This window comes from Electrona antarctica, assembly GCF_951216825.1.
Source record: "Electrona antarctica genome assembly, chromosome: 4".
Taxonomy (NCBI): domain Eukaryota; kingdom Metazoa; phylum Chordata; class Actinopteri; order Myctophiformes; family Myctophidae; genus Electrona; species Electrona antarctica.
In genome coordinates this window covers 37972218-37999229 of record NC_136809.1, presented here as the reverse complement: position 1 = coordinate 37999229, position 27012 = coordinate 37972218, and the positions used below count along the sequence as shown (strand labels likewise).

At 41.1% G+C, this 27012-nt stretch overlaps 1 protein-coding gene across 2 annotated transcripts in view; it reads right to left on the bottom strand.

Moving 5' to 3' along the window:
* Window positions 1-1610: 1610 nt before the first annotated feature.
* Window positions 1611-27012, bottom strand: part of trip10b (thyroid hormone receptor interactor 10b) — a 45456-nt gene continuing 20054 nt past the window's right edge. The window contains exons 6-15 of one of the 2 annotated variants that reach the window (XM_079499790.1): window positions 26763-26867; window positions 25868-25996; window positions 22719-22865; window positions 16569-16730; window positions 12565-12588; window positions 8996-9105; window positions 8155-8287; window positions 7954-8021; window positions 7179-7285; window positions 1611-6287 (exon numbers count right to left, since the gene is read on the bottom strand). In XM_079499790.1, the coding sequence (XP_079355916.1) occupies window positions 6148-6287; window positions 7179-7285; window positions 7954-8021; window positions 8155-8287; window positions 8996-9105; window positions 12565-12588; window positions 16569-16730; window positions 22719-22865; window positions 25868-25996; window positions 26763-26867 (1125 nt within the window). In that variant the 3' untranslated portion in view covers window positions 1611-6147. The remainder of the gene's footprint in view (window positions 6288-7178; window positions 7286-7953; window positions 8022-8154; window positions 8288-8995; window positions 9106-12564; window positions 12589-16568; window positions 16731-22718; window positions 22866-25867; window positions 25997-26762; window positions 26868-27012) is intronic. The other variant, XM_079499791.1, reaches the window with a different exon arrangement.

The following is a 27012-nucleotide window of genomic DNA, read 5'->3' as shown; positions in this document are numbered from 1 at the left end:
GAATCGGAGCGGTATTGCAGTCGCTGTACCGCACTGTTGTGACGAAAAGAGAGCTGAGCCAGAAGGCAAAGCTCTCCGTCTACGGCGCAATCAACCATATCTCAACTATGGTCAATTGGTCATGAAGTGTGGGTCATGACTTGCGGATACAAGCGGACGAAATGAGTTTCCTCAGACAGGTGGCAGGCATTTCCCTTAGAAATAGGGTGAGAAGTTCAGTCACGCGAGAGAGACTGTGTAGTCGCTGATTCTTTGCTTAGAAAGGAGCCAGCTTAGGTGGTTCGGGCATCAGCTAGGTTAGGATGCCTCTTGAGGTACTCGATGCACGTCCCACTGGAAGGAGACCCCCGGGCAGACCAAGGACCAGATTGAGGGATTACATCTCCACACTGGCCTTGGAACGCCTTGGGATCCCCCAAGGACTGTCTAAGAAGGACGAGACGCGAAGACAACATGGCGTCGTACGGGCGACGCCATGTTGCTCCATGGAAGGAAAGAAACATGCGCAATGGGCTATATGCAGCCAACACTTCCGCGTTCAGCTTCCTTGGTCTCAACTGCGCATGTTTCTTTCCTTCCATGGAGCACCATAAGCAACATGGCGTCGCCCGTACGGTCTTCGCGTCTCGTCCTCTTTAGACAGTCCTTGGGATCCCCCAGGATGAAGTTAGTAAGTTACTAATGTTGCTCTGGAGAGGGAAGTCTGGAGCTCTCTGGTGGAGCTGTTGCCCCCACGACCCAACTAGTAACTACGGATAAGCGGTTGAAGCTAAATGGATGGATTTCTTTATCGTTTTAGAATCTTTAGTCTTTTGTGAGCGCCTTACGGAATATACAGCTTTAAATCAGGCATTGCGGTTATGGAGAAAGTCCAGTGGAACCTCGTCAGCATTTTGTAGCAATGACAGTGGCTAGCAACAGTATCTGACCCCATCCTAAATAGCTTTCAGTTGACACTGCTCATTTACAAGAAGCTTTGGATGTGCAATACCAAACCCAAATATAAAAAAGAAAACTTAAGGATCCCTTGACACTAAGAGCTGCCCGACTGCCTGTGGCAGGTAAATAAAACTTGCCGGGTGTGACCCCATAGTCATATGCATAGCCAATTAAATATTTGGCTTAAATATTTAGGTATAACAATTTATCGCATAGCCCTAGAGAATTCCCAAGTAGAACATAAAGAACCTGTGCGAACTGAGCAGTGCAACTATACTTTGGTGCCTTAGTTTGGAGTCAAGCACAGTTGTTGACTTAAGCAAGAGGGTTGTAATGACCCCTCCTTCCAGGTCTTGAGTGACGAAAATGGAGCCCTTAGTGTCTTAACCCGACTGTACGTTTGTCCTTTTAAGAGGAAAGTTAACATTGTTTAATTGCATGTGTGCAGTATGTATGTACAGTATGCGTTTGTTTCAACTTTCTTAACCTTTTTTTAACCATAGGAAGGAGTGTTTACTCAAGACTAGTCTGCTGCTTAAACATTTCTATTCCATGAAAAACTGTGCGAGCACACACACACACACACACACACACACACACACACACACACACACACCCCTGAGGTTCTCCTAGTCTGTGAAGCTCATCTTTAAAACAGACCACACTGGAAAAAAAGAAAAAGACTATTTTATTTCTTCCTAAAAAAAAAAACTGTATAATGCAATAAATACATTTCTATGAATTATTTTACATTGCGTTGTCAGTTTGGGTTATAAGCGAGGCTCGGTTTACTATAATACAGGGGTCTTCAAAGTTTTTCAAGCCAAGGACCCTTTGGCAGAGATAAAGCAGGGACTCTCACCCCCACTACACCTTGTGTAACATTGTGTTGCAGGTTAAGCTTTTTCATACTAGATTCTTTAGATAGCTTCAGACTTGTTTGACAGCATTTCAGATATTTAACCACTTAAACACTCAATACTTCATAAACTTGACGTTTGGATCTGTACTTGGTCTGCTCTTTCCCTCCTCTACACCAAAGCTCTTAATAGCCGAACTACAAGCTCACAGTCTAATGTTTCCCTCAGAATAGGGATGCTGGGGTTCAAGTGGTTAATGTAAAAAAAGAAAGTTCCTATAGCACAAAGATTTGGCAGCCCCCTGCAATAACTCTGAGGACCCCTAGGGGTCCCGGACCCCCTGTTGAAGACCCCTGCTATAATGTCAACAAGAAACAGAAAGAATGATGTTACATACATATAATTAATAAGTTGTTTTCTATAAATGGATCATAGAATAATGCTCTTTAAAACATGAGAAAAGGCCTGCTTGTGCCTCTCTTGGCAAGACTGAAATTTGCCGATTTGAAAGGTGCTAAAAACCACATTTTCCTCCTTCATCCTGAAGGATAACCACTTTCAACCTGACAACCCTAAGATGGGCATGTCACTATATAGGCAAACATCTTAAAAACTAGTAGATCTACAAGATGACAATATCATGTTGTCAGCTTGTAGATCTGCTATTTCTGTTGCGACATGTCATGAATAAAATAGGGCTCAAGTGGTTAAAATGTGGGGAAAGGAGCCCAAGCTACTTCCTGTCCTCCAGGGGGCTCAGTGAAGATTGTTTCTCCTCTGATGTTTTACTGAGATGAGGCCGACATATAATCAGGAGATACAAAGCCCTATTTTGCATGCCGTCTTAACTCTTATGCCGTAGAATTTTAGAATTGCTTTTTTCCATTTTACGCTACAAGCTCACAATGTAGATTGGCTATTTGAATTATTATAAAATGTTTGTAAAAAAAAAGTCTAAAAAAGGTCAGGCATAAGGGATAAGGCTGATAGGGCCCACATTGGGACCAGTGGACAGAGGATCTAAGAGGCAGTGTGCAGCAGAAAGATTAAAAAAAAATTAAAATACATGGCTCAGAACATGAACATTGGCGGTCAAACCGCAAATAAACAGCACATTAATAAAATGAATAAATGATGCAATAACTCTGGAAAGGAGCAAGCACGAAACAGTGGCAACCCTGACATGATACCAACCCAACCACTTCTGTGCTAAAGGCTGGGGGGAGAAAGTGTTTCATGGATAGGATATTCAGCATTGGAGCGTAATAAAAAAAACAAAAACAGAGCGCGTCTATGTTCCCTCAGCAGCCCTACTGTATGTTTCCTCAACCCTATAACCCAAACAACCCCAACCCAAGGGAACATCTACTGTAGGGCTGACCCTCTTAAAAACTGTACACAAGTGCCTACATAACATCATCTGTCAGGTGGAAACCTCATTATGTCCAAAACTGTTACTTTTTGGGATTCAAATTCAAAAGCAGCAGATCCACAAGCGTGATGCTGTAGTATGATTAACTAGGACAAAAAAAACACAAAAAAAAAAGTTTGAATATGAAGATAAAGAGGTATCTGTCTGACAGCAACGATATATAATGCATAAAGTGATCGAGAGGGCACTACCTCAATTCACAATGCATTCACTGGTATGGTGGTGGATATACGTTTAGCACACTTACACACATACGGGTGCAATCATTCTTTGGGGATTTTTATGAGTATCCCTTTGGGTCTGATCTGGCTTCCATCTTGGGATTTATGGTGACAGAATCAAAGTGCGAGGCAGGTTCTGTATAATTCTGTCCTAGGGTGAGTCAAATAGAACCGCTTTCATTTTTAGCAATCGGGAGGAGTACAGGGGAGACCTGTCCCCTGACATGGATGGATGGATTGGCCGGACTAAAGGCATGGCGTTGCTTTTTGTTTTGTCAAGAAACAATAACAAGAGTAGTGGTTCTTATCCAACCATAACATTTCACGCAAGTATGAACGATCACATTGTCTGGTAAACGTATAAAACAGAGGGCAGCGCAGCACCATGAAGTGAACATAATGTAATGTATAAAACATAAACCCAAACGGTGGTCACCTCATCACCTATTACTGGAGTATGAATAGGCCTTTAGCCCTGCTGAAACACACACACACACACACACGTGAACATAGTTACTGTCTGTCGGGTGGAAACCTCATGTTCAAAACTGTTACTTTTCAGGATTCCAATTATTAAAAAGTAGTAGATCTACAAGCTCGCCGCTTGTATGTCTGCTACTTTTATGTGACGCTGTAGTGTAATCAAGTAGAGCATTCATTTACGAAAAAAAAAAAGTTAAAATATGGAGATAAGATGTTTCTGCCCGACACCAACGTTATGGAAGCCAAACATTCAATGGAAAGCTACTGTGATGCCCATGTAGTCACTTAAAGCTGCAATCCGGAACTTATTTGACCAAATAAAAAACATTTTGGATGTTCATAATACATCTGCAGTGGTTGGTGGTCTCCTTACTGGCTGACAAGTAGTAATGCCTGAAGCTCATAATAATCACAATATCTCCCTGGTGTCCAAGTGGGGATTTACTCTTGAGATGAGTGGTGGAAGTGTGGTCTTCCACATGGGGAGGTATCATATCAAACTTGCAGATGGATTGCAGCATTAAAGGGATATTTCACTTTTTTATTTTAACTTTTCTTGGGCTTTTGTGAACACCTCAGACAGTTAAGTTGCTTGATTCAGTATTTATATATTTGATATACATTTTAACAGACACACCCCCCTTCCTATACAAACACATTATAACCTCAAAGTCAAACTCCATTTTAACCGTGTTGATTAATTGAAAACAGACAGTGAACACCCATCCTTGGTTCTGGTGACTGATAGTCCTAATGCATGAGGAGACTGCATGTTTTTTCTTATTACTTTTTTTTTTTTTTTTAAACTTTTTTACAAAAAAAATATATACTATACAAAAAAGTGTGTTAAAATGAATATCAAATATATATACCGAATCAAGAAACATTAAAACTGTCTGGGGTGTTCACAAAAACCCAAGTAGACGTTAAAATTACAGCAAACAGGTTTGAAAGTGAAATATCCCTTTAAGATTGCCCCAGCACGTCGTCAACCGCACCATGGCAAATGTCACCGGATGGATTCCAGCTGGACTCTTATGCTTGTTTGTGTCTGACCCCCTTTGTCCTCAGCTTCCTGTCTCTTGACTATATTATCTGAATAAAACAAAAGCTGACCTCCCAACCCACACACCAAGGAGAATGAAACTTGTGACACTAAGCCCATGAATACATTCAGAATTGTATGTGTAGAGCATTATCATCATTTCTACCAGTGGTTCTCAAATGTCAAGGACCCCCAGACCCCACCCCCATCTGAAACGATTGTGTGCCAGGGGCGATGCACCCGGGTGGGGCTTGTACATCAGCTATTTTTGAATATCCAAAGTATATATTGACGCTACATTGAATTAATTTTGCTTCCGACCCCCTGGAACCTCCTCAAGGACCCCTGGGGGTCTCTGCCCGGACCCCACTTTGAGAACCAGCGGTCTATGCAGATCTTTGACAGATCTGTATGACGAGTTTAATGCACACACACATTTCTTCTATGTCAGGTGGAAAACCATGTCCAAAACGTGTACTTTAAAAAAAAGAAAAAGTAGCAGATCTACAAGATCAAAACGAAGCGTGCTGCAGGTCTGCTACTTTTGTGTGACGCTGTATTATGATCGAGTAGTGCATTAATTTACGAAGAAAACACAAAAAGTTTCCGCCCGACATGGAGAATACACAGTGGTGTGGTGGGATGGAGAGACCGAGAGCACACGTGTACGATAATGCAAATGATAATAAACACTGTAATAAGTGGTTGTGGATAATGCCATTACTGCCACAGCGGCTGAGATACAAGAAGCGATGAAGAACAGTGTACGTGAAACACTGGCTGAGGAGTTTCAACATTCCACTTTGGCTCTGAACTGGATTACTGGTTCATGGTGTGTGTGTGTGTGTGTGTGTGCGTGTGCGTGTGCGCGTGTGAGCTGGAAGAACAGTTAGCGTCTCTGTCTGGTGGAAACCTCATATGTCCAAAACTGTTACTTTTCAGGTTTCAAAATCAAAAGCACCAAAAATAGCAGATCCATAAGCTCGAATCGCGTTGCTTCGAGCTTGCAGATCTGCTACTATTGTGTGATGCTGTAGTATGATCAAGTAGGGCTTTTGTTTTAATTCATGAAAAAACACAAAGTAAAAATGTGGAGATAAGAGGTTCCTGCTAACGATGTCTGGATGTAAAAATGTCCAAAGAGGGATCAACGTTAGTGTGTGTGCGTTATTGTTTGACGTAGGACGAGGGGATGTATCCCTCATCTCCGTTGCCTCGGAGGACTCTCATCCATCCGTCTCCCTTGTCGTCTTCCATCACACTGAGCTGCTCTCCTTCCACAACAGAAATGGTGCCCTCACTGTTGCCTGTAGAGACACACACACACACACATTACTATACTTGTGAGAAGAAGTACAAACAACTTGTCCAGGACTGCCGGGACAGGGGGTGGAAGTCGATGATTCACAGCTTAATCCAGTGTGGAATCTGATGACAAAGGTCGGACTGAGAGGCAACATGAGAAAAACAGTTCACAGAGAAGATTGTGTGCACATCTTATGCCTGTGTTTAGGCCAGGTGCTGGACATCAATGCGAAAATCAAGGAGAAGATAAAATATCCGCACACCGTTTTTAAGCTCCAAAAACATACTTTACTGGCACAATTACGAAAATGAAGAAGGAGTGCATGTGCAACCCAGATTCGGCACAAACATGGGACTAAATTATTGCTCCTATGCCACCAAAATGTGGAACGCCCTACCAACAGTCATTAAGACATGTGAATCTCTTGACTCCTTCAATACCGCTCTCAAAGGGCACCTACGGACAGCTGCAATTGGAAACTGGCCCCCGTAAAATCTGAATCCCCACCCCTTTTTCCCCCTCACTGTATATGTTGTATATGTTTCTTCTCCCTTATGATGAATTCCTGTTCTGTTCTTTGGCCATATAGAAGTGTCTATTTGTACGTCTCTAAATGCTTTGAAGGTGGACCCTCTTGTAAACAAGTGTAATGCTTTATTGGGTCGTCCACTCACAGTTAACAGTTGTATTGAGTTGTGCTTGAAATGTGCTGTAATTCTGCAAACTGTTAATAAATATTTCACTCAGTAGGCGTTCCCTGCATAACTTTGGGGCACGATGATTTCACACCTCTATACCTTCTTGTACTATCCTTGTCCTCACAAGTAATACAAACACAATCACTTGAAATGAAGACATGCACACTGCACAACATGAATGTGCTTCACGTTACCTTCAAAGGTGTAGAGAGCTGTGCACTGTCCAATAGGAGTCTCCACGTCCTCAAACTCATCGTCAAACTCCGAGTAGATGTTCTGAGCATTGTCCATCACCACCGAACTGGGGGGGGGGGGGGGGGGGGGGGAGAGACAGACAGACAGACAGACACAGACACACAGACACACAGACACACAGACAGACAGACAGACAGACAGACAGACAGACAGACAGACAGACAGACAGACAGACAGACACACACACACACACACACACACACACACAAGAATGGGGGAACATGTTAGACATTAAAACCTCTTCAACCCTATACTTAGTGGAGCCTCCCGCAGGGCTGTAAGAGTAAACAGTGGCGCTTTGTCTAGTGGCAGTGCAGTTTTCTTCTTTTCATATTGTCGCTGTGGGGCAGAAACCTCTTATCTCCATATTGTAACATTGTGTTCTTAACACCCTACTTGATCATACTACAGCGCAGGGATCAACAATATGTCCTTATTACCCATGTTGTGTGTTATTGTTGATGGGCTATTGCAACCGGACCTAGACAAGTCTTCTACAGTAGCTTGCCAAAATAAATTAGCTTAATGATTAATATACTTGTACCGCCCCTAGTATTGATGATTTCTTGTATAGCATTGTATGTCTTTATGTGTCTTGATGAATTGAATACACAGGACCATAATCCCTCAGGGCTTTTTAGCATTATATAACTGTACCTCCGTACCGGTTGCAAACTGTTAAAGTATAAAGCATTCAATCAATCAAGATCTTACCCTTGTTGGGTGTTATTGTTGATGGGGTGAGATGAATCCTCTCCTCCCACTGCCTCTGCCAGCCACGTCTGTTACAAACAAACACAATTCAGATCAACAGTGTTCATTATTTGTACGTTTGCGCGTGTGTGTGTGTGTGTGTGTGTGTGTGTGTGTGTGTGTGTGTGTGTGTGTGTGTGTGTGTGTGTGTGTGTGTCCGACCTCGTATTTGGTGAGCTCTCCCCTCAACCGTCCTATGTTTTGGGTGGTCTGTGTGATCTGGGGTTCCAGACTGGAGGGGTCTCCCATCTGGGTGTTCTGTTCATACACTCCCTTCATCTTCTCCAGTGCCTCACTGAGAGAGAGAGAGAGAGAGGGGGTCATTAGTTAAAGACAATGTAACGCAAATTAAATTAGTTCCTAGTAGTTCACCCAAAACAAAATAACTTATTTTCTATCAATTACACAAGTCATGAAGCGTTGAATTCATGGAGATTTGTTTGTGCATTCTTGGGGCCGAACTACTCCTTTAACAGGCAAGGACAGTTACATTTAACTGGTCAGGTGAAAACCAAAACTGTCACTTTTCAGGATTAAAACGTCTCAAAAGTAGGAGATCTACAAGCCCCAAACGCGGTACAAAGTTTCGGACATACAAGGTTTCCACTCGACAGAGACGGTCTGTAGTGTAAAGTTAATAGAAATGTAGGAATAGCTCTGTGCACAAACAGCCCTATTCCTCCCACAGTGCTGATGAAAGTAGTCCTATCATCATAAACCCAGAAGATTGTGCATAATAGCAAAACATGTCAGCACACACAAAGCGATTTTCTTAAAATGTCTTTATAGGCCAATTTTATATCAACAGAAATTGATTCATATAAAATCGTTATCCAGTGAACCGGATGAAAATTACCACTCATGAATAAAATAAATAGACTGGAAAAAAATAAAGAAGCCTCCTAGCGTGGCGATTAACTTTGTATTATTCTCATCCAGTGTAGTCCGATAGGCTCTCTATGTCCTCAGGTGTGAGAAGCACTATCTTAACGAGGTCACTCACCTTTGGTCCTGCTCCTTCTGCAGGTCCTTAGAGATGTCATCAATCTTGGCCTGTAGCTTCTTCTTCCTCTGTTCTGGGGGAAGGTGGGAGAAGTCTTCTGCTGCAGGGGGCTGTGCACGCACACGCACACACACACACACACACACACACACGTTGGCCAACTTCAACCGACTTCCACATTACATATAATCGCAGTTGGGCAGAAATATTTTATTTCCATATTTTTTTAAGGTACTGTATTTTTTTTGTTTTTAGTAACTTGTTTTGTCCAAAACAAGTTACTAAAAACGACAACAATGATTTGTTGCATGTGAATAGATTTCATTTCATATTATTAGGACCCCAATTATCTCCAACAGCAACTATGAAGCTGTAATCAGTGTTCACCACCAGATGTCACTCCTTCCTTCCTTCCTGCCTGCTGGCCGATCATGGATCAAACAAGACAAGTAAAGTGTAACTTATACTTAGTTGCATGTTGGTGTCATGCTCATAAAATAGTAGATCTACAAGCTCACAACGGCGTTGTGAACGGCTTTGTGTGAAGTAAATGGAACTGTTGTTTTGAAAGGAAATAAATACATTATATATATATACACACATACATACACAAAAAGAAAGAGTCACGCACGGCAATGATTCTGTGTAAAGGAATGCAAACTCTTGATTGTGTGGAAAGAAGTAGTAAACTGTGTAACGACCAGAAAGATGTACCATACACGTACACACTATGAATCATCAAAATCTCAAATTATTTCACGTTAGCCTCATTGCATAATTGCCCAAGTCATTTTTTCTTTTGACAAATTGACATTTCTCCCCACCTCTATACTCTACTAACAGTGCTGCTTCATTGTGCCATATTGCCCATGTCCTCAGCCTATCAGAACGCTTGTCAGGCACGTCGCTGACTATTTCGTTGCCCTACTACGCATGTTTGTTACAAAATATGACTCAGGCAATTATACTATGAAGCTAATGTCAATTACACTACGAAGCTAATGACAATTATACTATGAAGCTAATGACAATTATACTATGAAGCTAATGACAATCACCATTTCATTATGTGTTTAAAAACATTTTTTTAATAGCTCTATTCCGATTAAGTAATCTTTGCTATGGATATACTGTTCAGCTAATGTTTGTGTTCCAGTTCTAACTTTGCTCATCGCTTCCAATTTCACTTGTTTATCCTGTATACACTGACACCACGCTAGACAGGAACGCCCAAAAACGTCACATCCGGGGTAAGAATTTACCCCGGAATTTTCTATGGCTGCCAATGCAACTTGGTCCAATCCTTAATCACATACGGACAAACATCTATGCCGATGCTATCTAACTTGCGGAGGTAGCGTGCCTTGTCCATGGGCAACAGATCTTTCAACGTATGGCATTGCAAATACGTTTGATAATGGCTACTCTGCTCAATATTACGAGCGAAAATCACAACTTCCCCCGTTTGTGGGCGGAGTCAGTTTGAGGCGCCGTTTACGCGCCGTGGTGTCAGTGTATAAGCGTCGCAGTCCCGCCCCCTACCATGGCCCAGGAAATGAATCCCAATGCATTTTTCCCATAGACATTTCAAAAAGTATTTATTTAAAGACGGTTACGCCGCGGACAAAGCCAACTCAAGTCGTGACAACTCATGACAACACAAACAATATTTTGGACCAAACAAATAATTACAAAGAAGAAAAACAACAAAAAAAGTGTTGTAACCTGCCGTTTTTCTCTTCTTTCTAATTATTTGTTCGGCCCAAAAAATTGTGTTTGTTGTCATGATTTGTCACAACTCGAGTTGGCTTTGTCCACGGCGTAAACGTCTTTAAATAAATACTTTCTGAAATGTCTATGAGGAAAATGAACGGAGAATCATTTCCTGGGCCATGGTAGGGGGCGGGACTGCGACGCTCTATTCTCACTCCTGATTGGATCAAATTGGTATCCCAGCCTGAAAACGAATTTTCTGTTCACTAAAGAGCTGGGGAAACGGGGAGACCCCTCTTAATGAACACACTATAGCAATGATTGCTATCAGAATATAGAGCCATTTAGTACATTTTAACAAAAGAATACCACTTACACCAACTTCGAAAAAATAAATAAAAAAGAATAAAAGAAAAGAAAAGGGGAATGCCACTGATTTCTATCTCCAATCTTGAATTCCAGAAAGGAATAGAATTTCAGGTTATGCCTGGCTTTGTCACACGACACTGACTTGTATTAGTGAACGTTGACTACTGTTGTTGTCCACATACTGAAGAAATAAGAACCATAGTCAGTCAGTCTGTGCCACTGATTAAATCAGATATGGTGGTGACTTTGGCTGACACCCGTTGTAATGCAAGTTGTCTTTTAACCACTTATAGGCATAGTACCGTGTGTAACTTTACCCTATGTTTATGTCAACATATCGTTGTCGGGCAGAACATTATTCTAACTTTTTGTGTTTTACAAAAGTGTTAAAAAAGTAGAAGATTGTAGATCTGCTACTTTTGATATTTTTTAATTTGAATCCTGAAAAGTAACAGTTTTGGACATGAGGTTTCCACCCGAAAGAGACTTGGATGTTTTCACCGTTTGCTTTAGTTGCCACAAAAACAGTGAAATCATCAAATACAGCGAGGGGGCCAAGGTGTTTCTGCAGGTAAACACCACATACACTACTCCAGTGGCTGATGACTGCTGGTGCAGAGGTAAAGTAATGTAGTTATTGTTTTGTTATGTCAACACATCAGGGCAAAGTCACATACTATGCCAGATGTAAGACGGTTTAGAACAGTGAAAATAGCCCATGTACAAGCCTCACAATGCGTTGCATCATGTTGCATTGCAAGCTTATAGGACTGTTATTTCTGCTGAACCCTATTGTCCGAAAATAGGTTAATGTCATGTCGACTCCAAAACTGTACTTTTGAGGATTTAAATTCAATAGCAGCACGGGTAGCAGATCCACAAGCTCGAAATGAGTTGCATTGAGCATATCATGCAATGCGCATTTTGAGCTTGTGTATTTGCTACTTTTAATGCATTTGTGTGAAGCTGTACTATAGTATGATCCAGTAGGACGTTGATTTACAGACAAACACAAAAAGTGAAACATTTGACGGAGGAGAAGACACTGGAGCAGCACGGACATTTAGAGCCTTATTAGGTGCTAGTAGACAGGATAACGACTAACGTTTCGACCTATGCGGTCTTCATCAGAGACTTGACCTTTTTGGAGATAAGAGGTTTCTGCCCAACCGCAATGATATGCTTATGTGAGTTTTATCACTTTTATGTTCATGTAGTTTACATTTTCATGTTGTAGGTGCTTGTAAGTTTAACGAAAAATCAAAAAATACATGTTTGCTTCAATGCAGGCGCTTCAAGCTTTCTACTGGCATGGCATTAACCACGGTCACAACATAGCGTTTGGTAAATAATTGCCTGTTTTGTATAATTTCGTATAAACAAAGTACTGAAAGTAGCATTCCCCTTTGAAAACAACATAGCAGCAGAATACATTTAAAAGCACCCTTTATGTTGTCCACCCCCTACGTAACTATAGTGACAGTTACCATGTGCCTTTCAGCATGCAACATCTAAAACAAACAGAGAGAGAGAGAGGGGTTAACACACTGGCACATGAACAGCATCATGCGCTGCATGATGAAGTGTGATGTAAGGCAATTAGTGCAACGAGGAGCATGCGCTGTATGATGGATGCCAACACTGAACACACTGACATGAACACAGGACAACAGCACAGGTGAGGAGATTAACTTTTGTGGGGGGTTTTTGTCACACAAAACCAGATTTACACTTAATTCTGAGCTTGTAGATTTTGCATTTGAATCCTGAAAATTACAGTTTTGGACATATGAGGTTTCCACCCCGACAGACGACGGGATGATGGTGAGATAAGATGGGATAGGAAAGTGTGTTGGATCCTGGGACCAACTGGACAGACCAGACAGGTTAGTATAGGCTTCAGTTTAGTTGGCCTGGGCCAGCCTTGCGGTCTGGGCGCCCCTGGGCTGGTGGTACAGCCTGGCAGCATGTCGCGGGTTCGAGTCCCGATCCCGACAGCCTTTTCTGCGTCTTCCCCCACCCCATCTCTCTCCCCGTTTCCTGTCAACCTGCTGTGCCTGTGATCTATCAATAAAGGCAAATAAAAGCCAGAAAAATATCTTAAAAAGATAAAAAAATAAATATATATACACACACACGCACACACACAGTATATTACAGTTTAGTTTTAGTCATCTGAGATGTTTTAGTCTAGTTTTAGTTTACTAAATATCATAAGATTTAAGTAGACTAAATCTACAGTTGATTTTGTTGACAAAAATGTATTTTGGCGGGCCTTGATGGCATCATAATGCTTGATTTATACACTTGGTTGCATGCTGAAAATGGCCGATCTACAAGCTCACAAGCTTGTAGATCAGCTATTTTCAGAGCGCAACTAAACATTAATCTGTCTTAGTTCTAATGGATCTCTTCTCCACTAGTCCCTCCCTAACTGTCAAGTTTATTTTTCATTTGTTAGTGAAATTGTCAATATATTTAGGGCCCTATTTGTCAGTGCCTTACCCCTAAACTTTTTTTGCCTTTTTTTTAACTATTTTAAAAAACATTTTAAAATTCTTCAACTAGCCGATCTACAGACACATTGTGAGTTTGTAGATCGGTATTTGAAATATTCAAACATATTTTTCAAAATAGTAAAAAGGAGAAAAAAGGTATAAGGTATAAGAGGTAAGGCACTGACAAAAGTAGGGCCGTGTGTCTTAGTTTTAGTGATCCATAGTTTAGTTTTAGTCAGTGAGTTTTCGACAACATACGTAGAGATGTCCAGATACTGTATCGGAAAAGTATCGGTATCGGCCCTGATCGGTCATATCGGATCATATCGGTATCGGCGAATATGCCAGTCTAACCACCGATCCGACATAGGGGTAAGGGGTTGACACTATGGCAGGTAAATAAAATGTTGGGGCATGTGGAGTTTGCTTTCGAGTTGCCCAAACTGCAAGTGCACATATGAGTGAGGAGTCTGCTATAAACACAACAGAAGATATATAGATAGATAGCTATAAACACAACACAAGATCACAACACTGGTATCGGTATTTGGTATTGGCAGAAATTGTGGGATTGGGAACGAAAAAAGTGTATCGGGACATCCCTAATTTTTCGCCATAATTTTGGTCGACAAAATCAACACTGAGGAGGAGTGGTCTTAAAATGACAGTCCGTGGTTGGACAGAAGAAGAGAGACAGAGAGGAGAGGGGCCTTGGAGAGGAGGTGGAGGTGGGGGAGGCCCCGGGGTGGGGAGCAGAAAACTGAGGAGGAAGAAGGATCAAAGGCAAAGGTAAGGGAGAGCGGAGAATGGGGGCGGGGGGATAGATCAAACTTTTTCACATCAAGGCCCCCCAAATTATTAAGGTAGCTCTCCACCAATGACCAAACAGACTGGCAGTCTGTCAGGAGATCTGTCGGTTGGAAGGTGTGGAAATAATGAGTTGCTGTACGCACCTGAGAGCCGACACAGACAGACGGCTACTATGGTGCTAAAAATAGCCTATGGCTTTTTCAACAACAAGCCCACTGCTATCCAACTGTTGAAAACTTCAACTCCAATTTGCCAGCCGACGCAGTGTGCCCACCGCCCATTCAACAGCAGATTTAACAGTGTACCCAGTTCTAATCACCCATTCAACAGCAGATTTAACAGTGTACCCACCCATTCAACAGCAGATTTAACAGTGCACCAACCCATTCAACAGCAGATTTAACAGTGCACCAACCCATTAAACAGCAGACTTAACAGTGTACCCAGTTCTACCCACCCATTCAACAGCAGATTTAACAGTGTACCCACCCATTCAACAGCAGATTTAACAGTGTACCCACCCATTCAACAGCAGATTTAACAGTGTACCCACCCATTCAACAGCAGATTTAACAGTGCACCAACCCATTCAACAGCAGATTTAACAGTGCACCAACCCATTCAACAGCAGACTTAACAGTGTACCCAGTTCTACCCACCCATTCAACAGCAGATTTTTGGCAACAACGCTTAGCGCCACCGACGGTGCGATGAAGAGCTACCTTTAGACAGATTTTGATGCTTTAAAGGTTTTTGCTAGAGACCCCTGGACCCCACTTTGAGAACCACTGGGTTAGATGAGCATAGCAAGGAGAACAGGGATAAAATAAAATAAAACTGGAAGGGAACAATGTATAACACAATGTGACATAACTCTGTTTACACAATGCTGTACCGTGTACCCCCTCCAACTGTATATACACTTTACATTTCAATTGTATTCAAAAAGAGGAAGTAGATTTAGTCAGAAGACGTTCAGAGATCAACATTTGTGGGGAACCTTTTCTTTTTTTCTCTCCCATCAGAGCAGGTCTGTACAGAACACTGACACTGGAAGTACACCCTGGGGGAATGGAGTGGGAGGTAAGACATGACTGGAATGTGTGTGTGTGTGTGTGTGTGTGTGTGTGTGTGTGTGTATTACTATACTTATGAGGGGCCACATGTCCCTACAAGTAGCCTACAGTAGAACAACAGTTCTCAAACCTTTATGAAAAAAATGCAAAACAAAAAATATTGCACTTCCAATAAAAAAAAAAAGCATTTGAGCACGACCACACTACGGCCCCTTTTCCACTAAAAAGAACCGGCCGCAAACCGGTTCCCAGTTCAGAGAAATCAATTCATTTTCAGTGAACTAGTTATTTCACTGAACTAGTTATTAGGATTTATTCAAAGAAGTAAAGAACAGAACCGGTTCAAACCTGGTGTAAAAGGGGCCTGAATGTACTGTGAGAGCCACACACACACACAAACACACACACACACACACACACACAGAGTAATAGCCAACAGGAGGTGGATAAGAGAACAGAACGGATGTGGTCTCTGTCGAGTGAAAACCTTGTATGTCCAAAAACTGTTATTTTTCAGAACATGAGGAAAAAAGGACATGTGTTCCAATTCTAAATGTAGTTATTTAGTCATAAGCTCTTTTACACACACACACACACACACACACACACACACACACACACACACACACACACACACACACACACACACACACACACACACACACACACACACACACACACACACACACACACACACACACACACACACACACACACACACACCTTGTAGGTCAACAACATTTGCTACTTGTGTGACACGTTAGTATGATGAAGTAGGGAATTCATTCACCAAAAGAAAATTAAAAAAAACTTGAACTATGGAGATACAAGGTTTCTGCCCGACTAGGATATCACAAGAAGGAAGCACAGGCACAGATAGGGAAGAGGGAGTCCTTGAAATGCTGAACTTTCTAGTGGCTGTAGTCATGAATAGATAATGACTTGTAGACGGTATGTAGATGTATGGTTCATCTCTGTTTGGTAGAAACCTCATATTTCCAAACTATACGTTAATTTTCAGGATTCAAATGTAAAAATAGCAGATCTACAAGCTCAACTTGTAGATCAAACTTTTGATTTCATGTTTTGTGTGCTGCTCCTGCTGACCTTATTCTTCTTGCTGAAGGGCCAGAGTTTGGTGCGCACTCTGGGGTGGCTGAGGCTGGTCTCGGAGGTTGCCGGTTTGATTCCCTGGCTGTAGTCCTCAAACTCCACATCGCCGGGTCTCTCGAAACCAGACTTATTCTGCTCTATGAACAATGTAGAGTCCTGGAGGTTGGAGACCACACACACACACACACACCACACACACACACACAATGTTACTGTGAGATAAACTTGTGTGTTACCACCGCTCTCTGACTTACCACAAAAATCTAAACCAATTGAACAAGGACCCGCAGAACGATATACATTTGGCTGCGGAGTGCGGACCCCTATCTGAAAATGTTTTGTGCCAGCCAAATCCAAATGATAAAAAATTTAAAATGTTTAAAAAATCATGCTGCAAGCTTGTGCATCTGTTCTTTTGAGAACCACTGTTCTAAACCACCACTCTTCATCCTGAGTTTTCTAAAAAATGCCTGTTGCTATATAGGCCTATAGCTAGAAATCTAAAATGACGCTTTCACGGTTTGAATTGGTTAAACAAGTGAAGGGTCGCACTCAGAGTTTCTTTTATTTCCCCATATCTTTACAAGAAAGAAGAACAAACGTTTCGGCTATCGAGCCACGAACACGCTGACGAAGGCTAGTCTTTATTTTACAGACAAAAGAAACTCACTCTTGCCACTGTACTTATGGGGACATCAACATTTTTAGAACAGCATAGAAAATAGCCAATCCGAATCAAGGAATGATTGAGATATGAACATTAGAAGTTGCTGCCAGAAGAGATACTAAATCACTTTGGAAATTATCTTTAATGTAGTATGTAAGCCAGCCCTGTTGACAAAATATCCGTAGCGGAGACCTTCCACCCACTTATTGATAGAAACCAACACTAGAGGGAAGATACTGGTGTTTCCCACAGGAAGGGCTTTTAAGGAAACGTCTGTTGAGTCTGTGATCTTGTTTCCTCTTTGTTCTTGTTGTAGTAGATCAGCCATTTCTGCTCAAAATGGATGGTAAACACATCGTCGCTGTCGGGAGGAAACCACCTAATTCCTTATTTTAAAAAAATAAATAAATCAATGCTATTGAACACCCTTTACGTCTGTGTGTTGGTTAAACAAATATTGAACCAATGAAAATAATTAGAAAGCGCTTTGGACAAAAACTCTTAACACCATTAAGGTGCTCAATGGAGATAAAAGTCGAGTTAAAAACTTGGTTGGTGATTCTAGGCTCAACGGGAATTATAACTTCTAAAAGAGGAAAAGATCTGAGCCCAAATACCGGTGAAGAGTGTTAAATCAAGCTGCTTTATTATTCAGTCAATTTGGCTGCGGACCCCCATCTGAAAATGTTGTGCGCCAGGGAGTGGACCCCCAGAAGAGAAGATTTGAGTAAAAAGAAAAAAAGAAAAGCTTGCATGTGCACGATTATGTGATTATGTCCAGCTTTGAGGGTTTGTGTAAAACACAAACATTGCGCTAACACAAACATTGAATGCCATTGACAATGAATGGCCAGCTTTGAGTGTTTGCATAAACATAAATATTGTGTAAACGCAAACATTGAAGACGACGGTGAGGACGCAAATTGTGATTGGCCAGAATGAGATAATGTATGATGTATAATGTATGTACTGTATAAGAGCGCCCCTCACTTCACACCCCCTGCTAAACTGTGTAGGCTAAATGTTCAGAACAGAGTTATGATGATATTAATGAGTTTGATGTTAAACATTAATAATGCCTCCGGCAATGGATTTAGCCCACGGTTGCATAATAACAATACATTGTGTATGAATACTGATGCTCATGCTGATATACTGATGTAGAATCTCCACTCTGGGCTCAGTGGAGGGTGATCACTGGCACATTGACATACGTGTGTGAGAGAGGACCTTTCTTTTCAAATAAAAAAATATATATTTTTTTTAATTTAGTAAATGAAATTAAATGCCCTCACATTTGTATGCAAATTACATCCTGCATATATTTCTACATTCATTCAAACTCTGAACTTGATCTGGGGAGGGAGTCTGCGATATAGGTGGGTTAATGCTAGAGTCTAATGATCATTATGTTCTGAATCAATATTTCAAAAGGAGAAGAAAAAATAAATGTTTTGATGTCACGTTTAGACACATGCAATTAGGTTCATGGTTTACCTGATATCCTATAGTTTCATGAGGCTGTGTATGCGATTATTAGTGTGGTTGCCCTAACAGGGCAACCATTGACTATTGTTATTGTACATTTGGATACTTTGCCGCACTACTCCTCCCAGTTTTTGCCGCACACACTCGAGCCATATGTCAAATCGACCGGCTTCATCGGGAATCGTGTGCTTGTATTTTGCTAAGAGATCCGTTGTATAGTTTAATTGACATTAATTAATTACTTCTCCATAGACTTATAATGGGGAAATCGAAGACTAAATTTAAGTATTTTTTTCCCTTGGAGACCGTAAGCGCCATATTTACAAGACTTGGGGGGAGGTTCATAATAATTATGAAAATTAATTGAAAGGGAATTACATCAGTCGGCCTCATGGTGGCACTATTACAGCCCACTTTGCGTTTTTCCCTTTAACTCTTGAACCGTAAGTCGTCAAATCTAAATTTCTTTTTCCATGGATTCCTTGGGTCATGATGCATTTCCACTTATAGGCCACGCCCATTTTCGTCAGGGAAAAAAATCCTGCAAATTTGAATTTTCTCCAAAACACACTTTTGGCTCCTCCTCCTACAGATTTTGTCCAAATCTCACAAAAATCGGCACACGTGATCTCCGGACCTATCCGACCTCCGGACCTATACGGCCGTATACTTCGGCCGTAATCGTCGTCCGAAGTTAGTAGGAGGGGCCTATTTTACAAAAAAATCCACAAATCACGAACGGAATGTCCAAACCATCCCAAATTTGAATCACATGTCCCGGGTGGTTCAATCAACCAAGTTCCAAAAGCAATTCCATTTTCATCCATAGGGGCCGCAAATGCGAAAAATGTAACAGATTGTTGCAAAAACATGATTTTGGGGGGATAAATCCCCAAAAAAGATTACGAAAGAAAGGAGAGAGAAGTATGACTAAGACACAGAAGTGGTCAATGTTATCCTCAACTTCATATTGACATCTGTTGTCCAGATCATATCTCACACCAGGGCTGCAGGGCTGAATCATTCAGGCCGCGGTAGTCAAGTCATACACCCAGCCAGGCCACCTTATCCTTATACCCACACGCGTGTACGTTTGGATTACAACAGAGCCATAGATTATAGACAGAGTTGCGACATTGAGGGGGCAGAAAACAGCCCGGTCACGTGGTTCATGTACTCGCGCAAGCCCTATCGACTACAATAGATTCTGTAAACCTCCGGTGTCCCTATTCGCCAATAGAAGTCTATGTAGAAGAGGACTGGCCCCATGAAGTGAACAGAGTTGTCGTAACTCTGTCTATACTCTATGGGCTCTGGATTATAGGGCTGCACGATATGGACAAAATTTCATATCTCTGTATTTATGCCAAATATTGCCATATCGATACGATATACGATATTACCGTTAAAATTTCATATTCTACATTTTAAGTGTTGCAACACTTATACATACACGTGTGGGGATTGAAAAACCATAAACCTGGGTGATCTACTGTATGCTATCAAATTGTATGTTTATTCACGCAGCATAGTACTGTACAGTATATGAATGATGCATTCTCTGGCTGATTTTAGTTTCTTGAAAATCATTTGAGAACCAATGGTGTAGTGACGGGCGGGAACCCCTTTTGGTGTTTTAAGAATGATGTTATACTTTAGCTATTGAAAAATAGCAGATCTACAAGCTCATAGCGCGGCACCGAGTGCCGCGCTACAAGCTTGTAGGTCTGCTATTTTTGAAAAATCGAGAAAATGTGGTGCAAATCTTTGAATATATATTCTGTCAGAGCGATCGTTTTTAACTCAATCTTTGCTTCATGGGGGGTCCCTGGAACAACATATTTTCAGATGGGGGTCGGCGGCCAATTACATATAGTTTTGGGGTCCTTGACATGAAAAACTTTAAGAACGACTGACGTAGAAACATAGGCTTTTCAGAAAACTGTCAGGATTTAGAAGACATTTGCAGAAACGTCTTCAGGTCTAAATTGGTTAAGAGCGTACCGGACCGCATCTCCATGATATGATCTACTGCACCACGGATATGTCAACATGAAGTCGAAATGAGTCATAGTTCTCTCTTTTTGTATCTTTTTGTCATCAGTTTCCTCCTTTAATTGAAAGAAAAGTAGTGTCAAAATATCTTTTGTATATTCTGTTTCAAAACAGGCCGTATGCGGGTACACTATAGTAGCTTTTCGTGCTGGGGCCCTTTACTTTAGAATCATATGATAGACTGACTGATCAGCTGGTTATGTTCTTTCACCACTTTATTATTTGTATATGTAACAATACATAACATTATATGAGAGCCGCTATAATTAAGATTTCCAGGGCCTCTGACTTAATTGGCTTAATTTTCTACAGTGCCACCCTGCTCTTTGGTCCCTGCAGGGCTTGTGCCCAGAATTTCCCATTCAGGAATCCAGCTCTGACGCATCCCCAAAGCTAGTTAGTGTGGTTGCCCAAAGGGCAACCAGACTATTGTAATTGTAACACTTTATTAGTGTGGTTGCCTATGGGAAACCATACTATTGTTCCCCTTACCTTTTCTTTTCATTCATTAGTGTGGGCAACCAGACTATTGTAATTGTAACACTTTATTTTGACTGGAGTAAGACTTTTTTTGAAACGCTACTCCTCCCACAGTTTTGACTGTACGCACTTGAGCCATATGTCAAATCGACGACTTCATCAGGAATGTTGTATAGTTTAATTGATATTAATTAATTAGTGAATTAATTTTCCCCATTCACTTAACATGGGAAGATCTAAAAGTCCAACTCAAGTATTTTTTTCTCCGACACCATAATAGCTATAGTTACAAGACTTGGCAGGGAGGTTCATAATTACGAAAATTAATTATCATATTACATCGGTCGGCCTCAAAATAATTTTGTCTCTGGATTCCTTGGGTCATGACGCATCTCCCCATATAGGCCACGCCCATTTGCGTCATGATAGATTTTCCGCCATTTTGAATTTTCTCCAAAACACACTTTTTGCTCCTCCTACAAACTTTGTCCAAATCTCACAAACATCGGTACACATGATCTCTGGACCTTTCCGTTGAAAACACCACAGGCGGAATTTTGATAGTGCGCATCGTTCGGCCGTCGTTCGGCCGTAATCGGCTTCCGAAGTTAGTGGGAGGGGCCTATTTTACAAAAAACGCCACAAATCACAAACCAAATGTCCAACCCACCCCAAATTTGAATCAGATATCGCGGGTGTTTTAATCAACCAAAAGCCAAAAGCAATTCCATTTTCATCCATAGGGGGCGCCGCAAATGCAAACAAATCAACAGTTTAGTTTTTTTGGGGGGGGGGGGGCATAAATACCCTCCGAATTCCTTACACATGATCACAGGTGTGACTTGAAATTGTAATTGGCTAGCAACGTTAGTGGGAGGGGCCTATGTAAGCAACTGCGGCAACCACACTTTGCAATTTTTTAAAATTGCGACCTTTCTAGTTTACTTTGCTTATTGTAAGTCAGTGTGGATAAGTCTGGAAAATGCCTAAATGGATGCTACCTGGCCTGGAGACATCATAGTTAATCACTGTACCCAAGGTGAACACCTAAATAAAAAACTGAAATCATTCTCAGCCAACCCAGGTGAGCCATCTTTGTTGCCAAGGCCAACAATGACACGTGGATTAAAGCAAAAACAATTCTATTGATAGTTTGAACTATTCAATTTACTCTGTAATCTTAATATAACATCGATATCTATTATTAATGTAGGGCTCGACTTTCCGAGCACATGGGTTACGGTTAGGTCTGATTTGTTCCATGTATTGTACTGAACAACAGCTGATCTACAAGCTCACAACTGCCATTTTCAGTGTGTGACACACCGGCATGCAACAGAGTATTATACAAATATTATGTTGACTCGACTGTATGGACTGAAATCAGTCATGGCGACTGGAAACTTGAATCCGTGCACAGTCAGTGACACCAATGCGGACGCTATGCTTCTTGCCTGTTTCTCATTAGTGTTAGCCCCCGCTGCAGAGATGCCCTCCAGACACTTAGAGATGATGGGCATCACATTCTTCTCCGTGTCAGAGAACTGGCAGTAGCCCTCTGCCAGGCGCTTGATCCGCCTCTCCTCCATGTCCTGCAGTTGCTGTTCAACACACACACACACACACACAATCAATACATGGACGTGACTTCAATCAACTGAACATGATCTCATGCTGGATTTAGCTAGATGCTCATTTCCATTCGTACTCCATAAAAAAAACCCACAACAATAACAATGTGACAAAACAGAGAGAACATACAGCTTAAAAAATAAATACCTACCCACACACACCCCCACACCCCCACACCCCCACACACACACACACACACAGTTAAAATATACAGAGACACACCACAAGTGAACGGGTGTTTATGGATTTCATGACATCAGTGTTGGGGTGATTTCTGAACTGTCATTATAGACTGTGTGTGTGTACGGAACCTCATTAGAACTACATGGAAGTGCCTCAGGTTTTCCAGGGAGCATGGTTTACTTGAAGATCTGAGGTATGTCTACTCTGTGTACAGAACCTGTTTGTGTCAAATGCCACCAAAATGTGGAATGCGCTGAGCCCCAGACACCATCTCATTAAAACCAGGAAAGCATCCCTGCCATTTTAGATTTCATATATATATATATATATATATATATATATATATATATATCCCTCCTCACGGCAGCAGTTTCTGGGGTGGGCGTTGCCAAAGCGGCAGTCTTCGGACATTGGTTTACACCAACCAAATCATACTAGCATCTAAAAAACACGGTAGAAAATGTCAGATGTCATTTCTATAAAGAAACTATTTATCATAGGACGATTTAATAGCCAGATGGGCACAGACGCAAGTTACCACAGTGGTGGCAGCCATGTTTGTTATAGAGTTGAAATGGCGTCGATTGGCCGTAGCCGCAGTATCAGATTTCCAACCAAGGCTGCAATATTCACCAGAGCTGAATCACCCAGAACATGTGTTTTATGCGTGGCTAGCAATTCAGGGGCTGGAGCCAGGCTGGTATCTTTCAAAATTGGCTTGAAAATAAACATCCATAAGGAGACCACAAGGGGAGGTGAAGGTAAAGAAACATCCATAAGGAGACCCCAAGGGGAGGTGAATGTAATTTCCCCCATCTCTTTTGTACATGTTGATGACGTGTATTATTGTGTTAATTTTGTATGCCATGTTGATGAAATTAATGCAAAGTCCGTGGGACGTTTTTTTCTGTTAGCCTGTCTTACTGTACCACGTGCTGTTTACATTTCTGACTAATAAAGTATTCAATAAAGAAAAATGGTAGCATGGTTTGTGCTGCAGAGCTCACATACATGAAGACGTGATCTCTGTGTAGTAGAATGTATTAATGTAAGGTTTCTCACATTGAAGATGTGTGATATCTCTGTGTAGTAGAATGTATTAATGTAAGGTTTCTCACATTGAAGATGTGAGGTATCTCTGTGTAGTAGAATGTATTCATGTAAGGTTTCTCACATTGAAGATGTGTGGTATCTGTGTAGTAGAATGTATTCATGTAAGGTTTCTCACATTGAAGATGTGAGGTATCTCTGTGTAGTAGAATGTATTCATGTAAGGTTTCTCACATTGAAGATGTGAGGTATCTCTGTGTAGTAGAATGTATTAATGTAAGGTTTCTCACATTGAAGATGTGAGGTATCTCTGTGTAGTAGAATGTATTAATGTAAGGTTTCTCACATTGAAGATGTGAGGTATCTGTGTAGTAGAATGTATTCATGTAAGGTTTCTCACATTGAAGATGTGAGGTATCTCTGTGTAGTAGAATGTATTCATGTAAGGTTTCTCACATTGAAGATGTGAGGTATCTCTGTGTAGTAGAATGTATTCATGTAAGGTTTCTCACATTGAAGATGTGAGGTATCTCTGTGTAGTAGAATGTATTAATGTAAGGTTTCTCACATTGAAGATGTGAGGTATCTGTGTAGTAGAATGTATTCATGTAAGGTTTCTCACATTGAAGATGTGTGGTATCTCTGTGTAGTAGAATGTATTCATGTAAGGTTTCTCACATTGAAGATGTGTGGTATCTCTGTGTAGTAGAATGTATTCATGTAAGGTTTCTCACATTGAAGATGTGAGGTATCTCTGTGTAGTAGAATGTATTCATGTAAGGTTTCTCACATTGAAGATGTGTGGTATCTCTGTGTAGTAGAATGTATTCATGTAAGGTTTCTCACATTGAAGATGTGTGGTATCTCTGTGTAGTAGAATGTATTCATGTAAGGTTTCTCACATTGAAGATGTGTGGTATCTCTGTGTAGTAGAATGTATTCATGTAAGGTTTCTCACATTGAAGATGTGAGGTATCTCTGTGTAGTAGAATGTATTAATGTAAGGTTTCTCACATTGAAGATGTGAGGTATCTCTGTGTAGTAGAATGTATTAATGTAAGGTTTCTCACATTGAAGATGTGAGGTATCTGTGTAGTAGAATGTATTCATGTAAGGTTTCTCACATTGAAGATGTGAGGTATCTCTGTGTAGTAGAATGTATTCATGTAAGGTTTCTCACATTGAAGATGTGAGGTATCTCTGTGTAGTAGAATGTATTCATGTAAGGTTTCTCACATTGAAGATGTGAGGTATCTCTGTGTAGTAGAATGTATTAATGTAAGGTTTCTCACATTGAAGATGTGAGGTATCTGTGTAGTAGAATGTATTCATGTAAGGTTTCTCACATTGAAGATGTGTGGTATCTCTGTGTAGTAGAATGTATTCATGTAAGGTTTCTCACATTGAAGATGTGTGGTATCTCTGTGTAGTAGAATGTATTCATGTAAGGTTTCTCACATTGAAGATGTGAGGTATCTCTGTGTAGTAGAATGTATTAATGTAAGGTTTCTCACATTGAAGATGTGAGGTATCTCTGTGTAGTAGAATGTATTAATGTAAGGTTTCTCACATTGAAGATGTGAGGTATCTCTGTGTAGTAGAATGTATTCATGTAAGGTTTCTCACATTGAAGATGTGTGGTATCTCTGTGTAGTAGAATGTATTCATGTAAGGTTTCTCACATTGAAGATGTGAGGTATCTCTGTGTAGTAGAATGTATTCATGTAAGGTTTCTCACATTGAAGATGTGAGGTATCTCTGTGTAGTAGAAGGCGTTCTGTTCCTTGTTGTACTTCTGCAACTGAGCGGCGTAGTCGTTCCGACACTCCTCCGCCGTGTGTGTGCGTGCGTGGGCGTGGTACTTCGCCTGGGCAGACACCGAAGGATGGATGGAGGGGCAGAAAGGAGGGATATGAGAGAGAGAGACATCACTGTTATCATTGCTTTGTTGTTTGTTCACTTGTTTTCATTATTACTATGCACTTATTGTTAGGATGCATGTTATTCACTTGTATCTGTATTCTTCTGACTACACATGCGCAAAATATCGGACATGTGTCTCAAAGAATATAGTTATTGGCAGAATCGTGGAAAGTTTAGGATATTTGGCGGTCAACATTGGTGTTTGCAATTACCTGCAGTGGCATGTAAACAATACTTACTACAACATATGTTACTCTATGACAAAGACAAACTAAAATGTAGCAATGTGTACGTTTCCAAATGCAATTCCAATGGTGAGCTGTGTTATTTTCCTTGAAGAAATGGGGTCAAAGAATAAGTAATGTTGTGTTTTATGTTAAAGTATATGTACCGTATATGCCAATGTAAAAAACATATTTTATCATGACACTACTAAAGCATTTTGAAATTAAAGAATTGGGAGAATGAAGGAGAGACAGATATATGTTCTCAGGCGGATGAAGGGAGAAAGACATAGAATACAGGATGGAGAGAGGGAGAGAGAGAGAGAGAGAGAGAGAGAGAGAGAGAGAGAGAGAGAGCAAGCAGGGAAAGAAAGAAAGACGAAGAGTAGTGAGTGAGATAAAAGTAAAGATTGAAGGTGGTGACGTATTATCAAGTCATGTTGGTTAATTATTGTGTACAGTGTGTGTGTGTGTGTGTGCGTTTACTTTTTCAACATCTAATTTGGTAGCATTGAGGTCGTTTTCCGTTTTCTCCGCTTGCTGTGTTGCTTTCTCAGCCTCTGCCCACTCCTTGGCAAAACGTTTCTTAGTCTGCACATCCGTCCGCGTGCGCACACATACATATCAATGGGTAGCAGCACAGTGGCATTCAAATGAGAGGAGAGAGGGAGGGAGAGAGGGAGAGAGGGGAGGAGAGAGGGAGGGAGAGAGGGAGAGAGAGAGGGAGAGAGAGGTT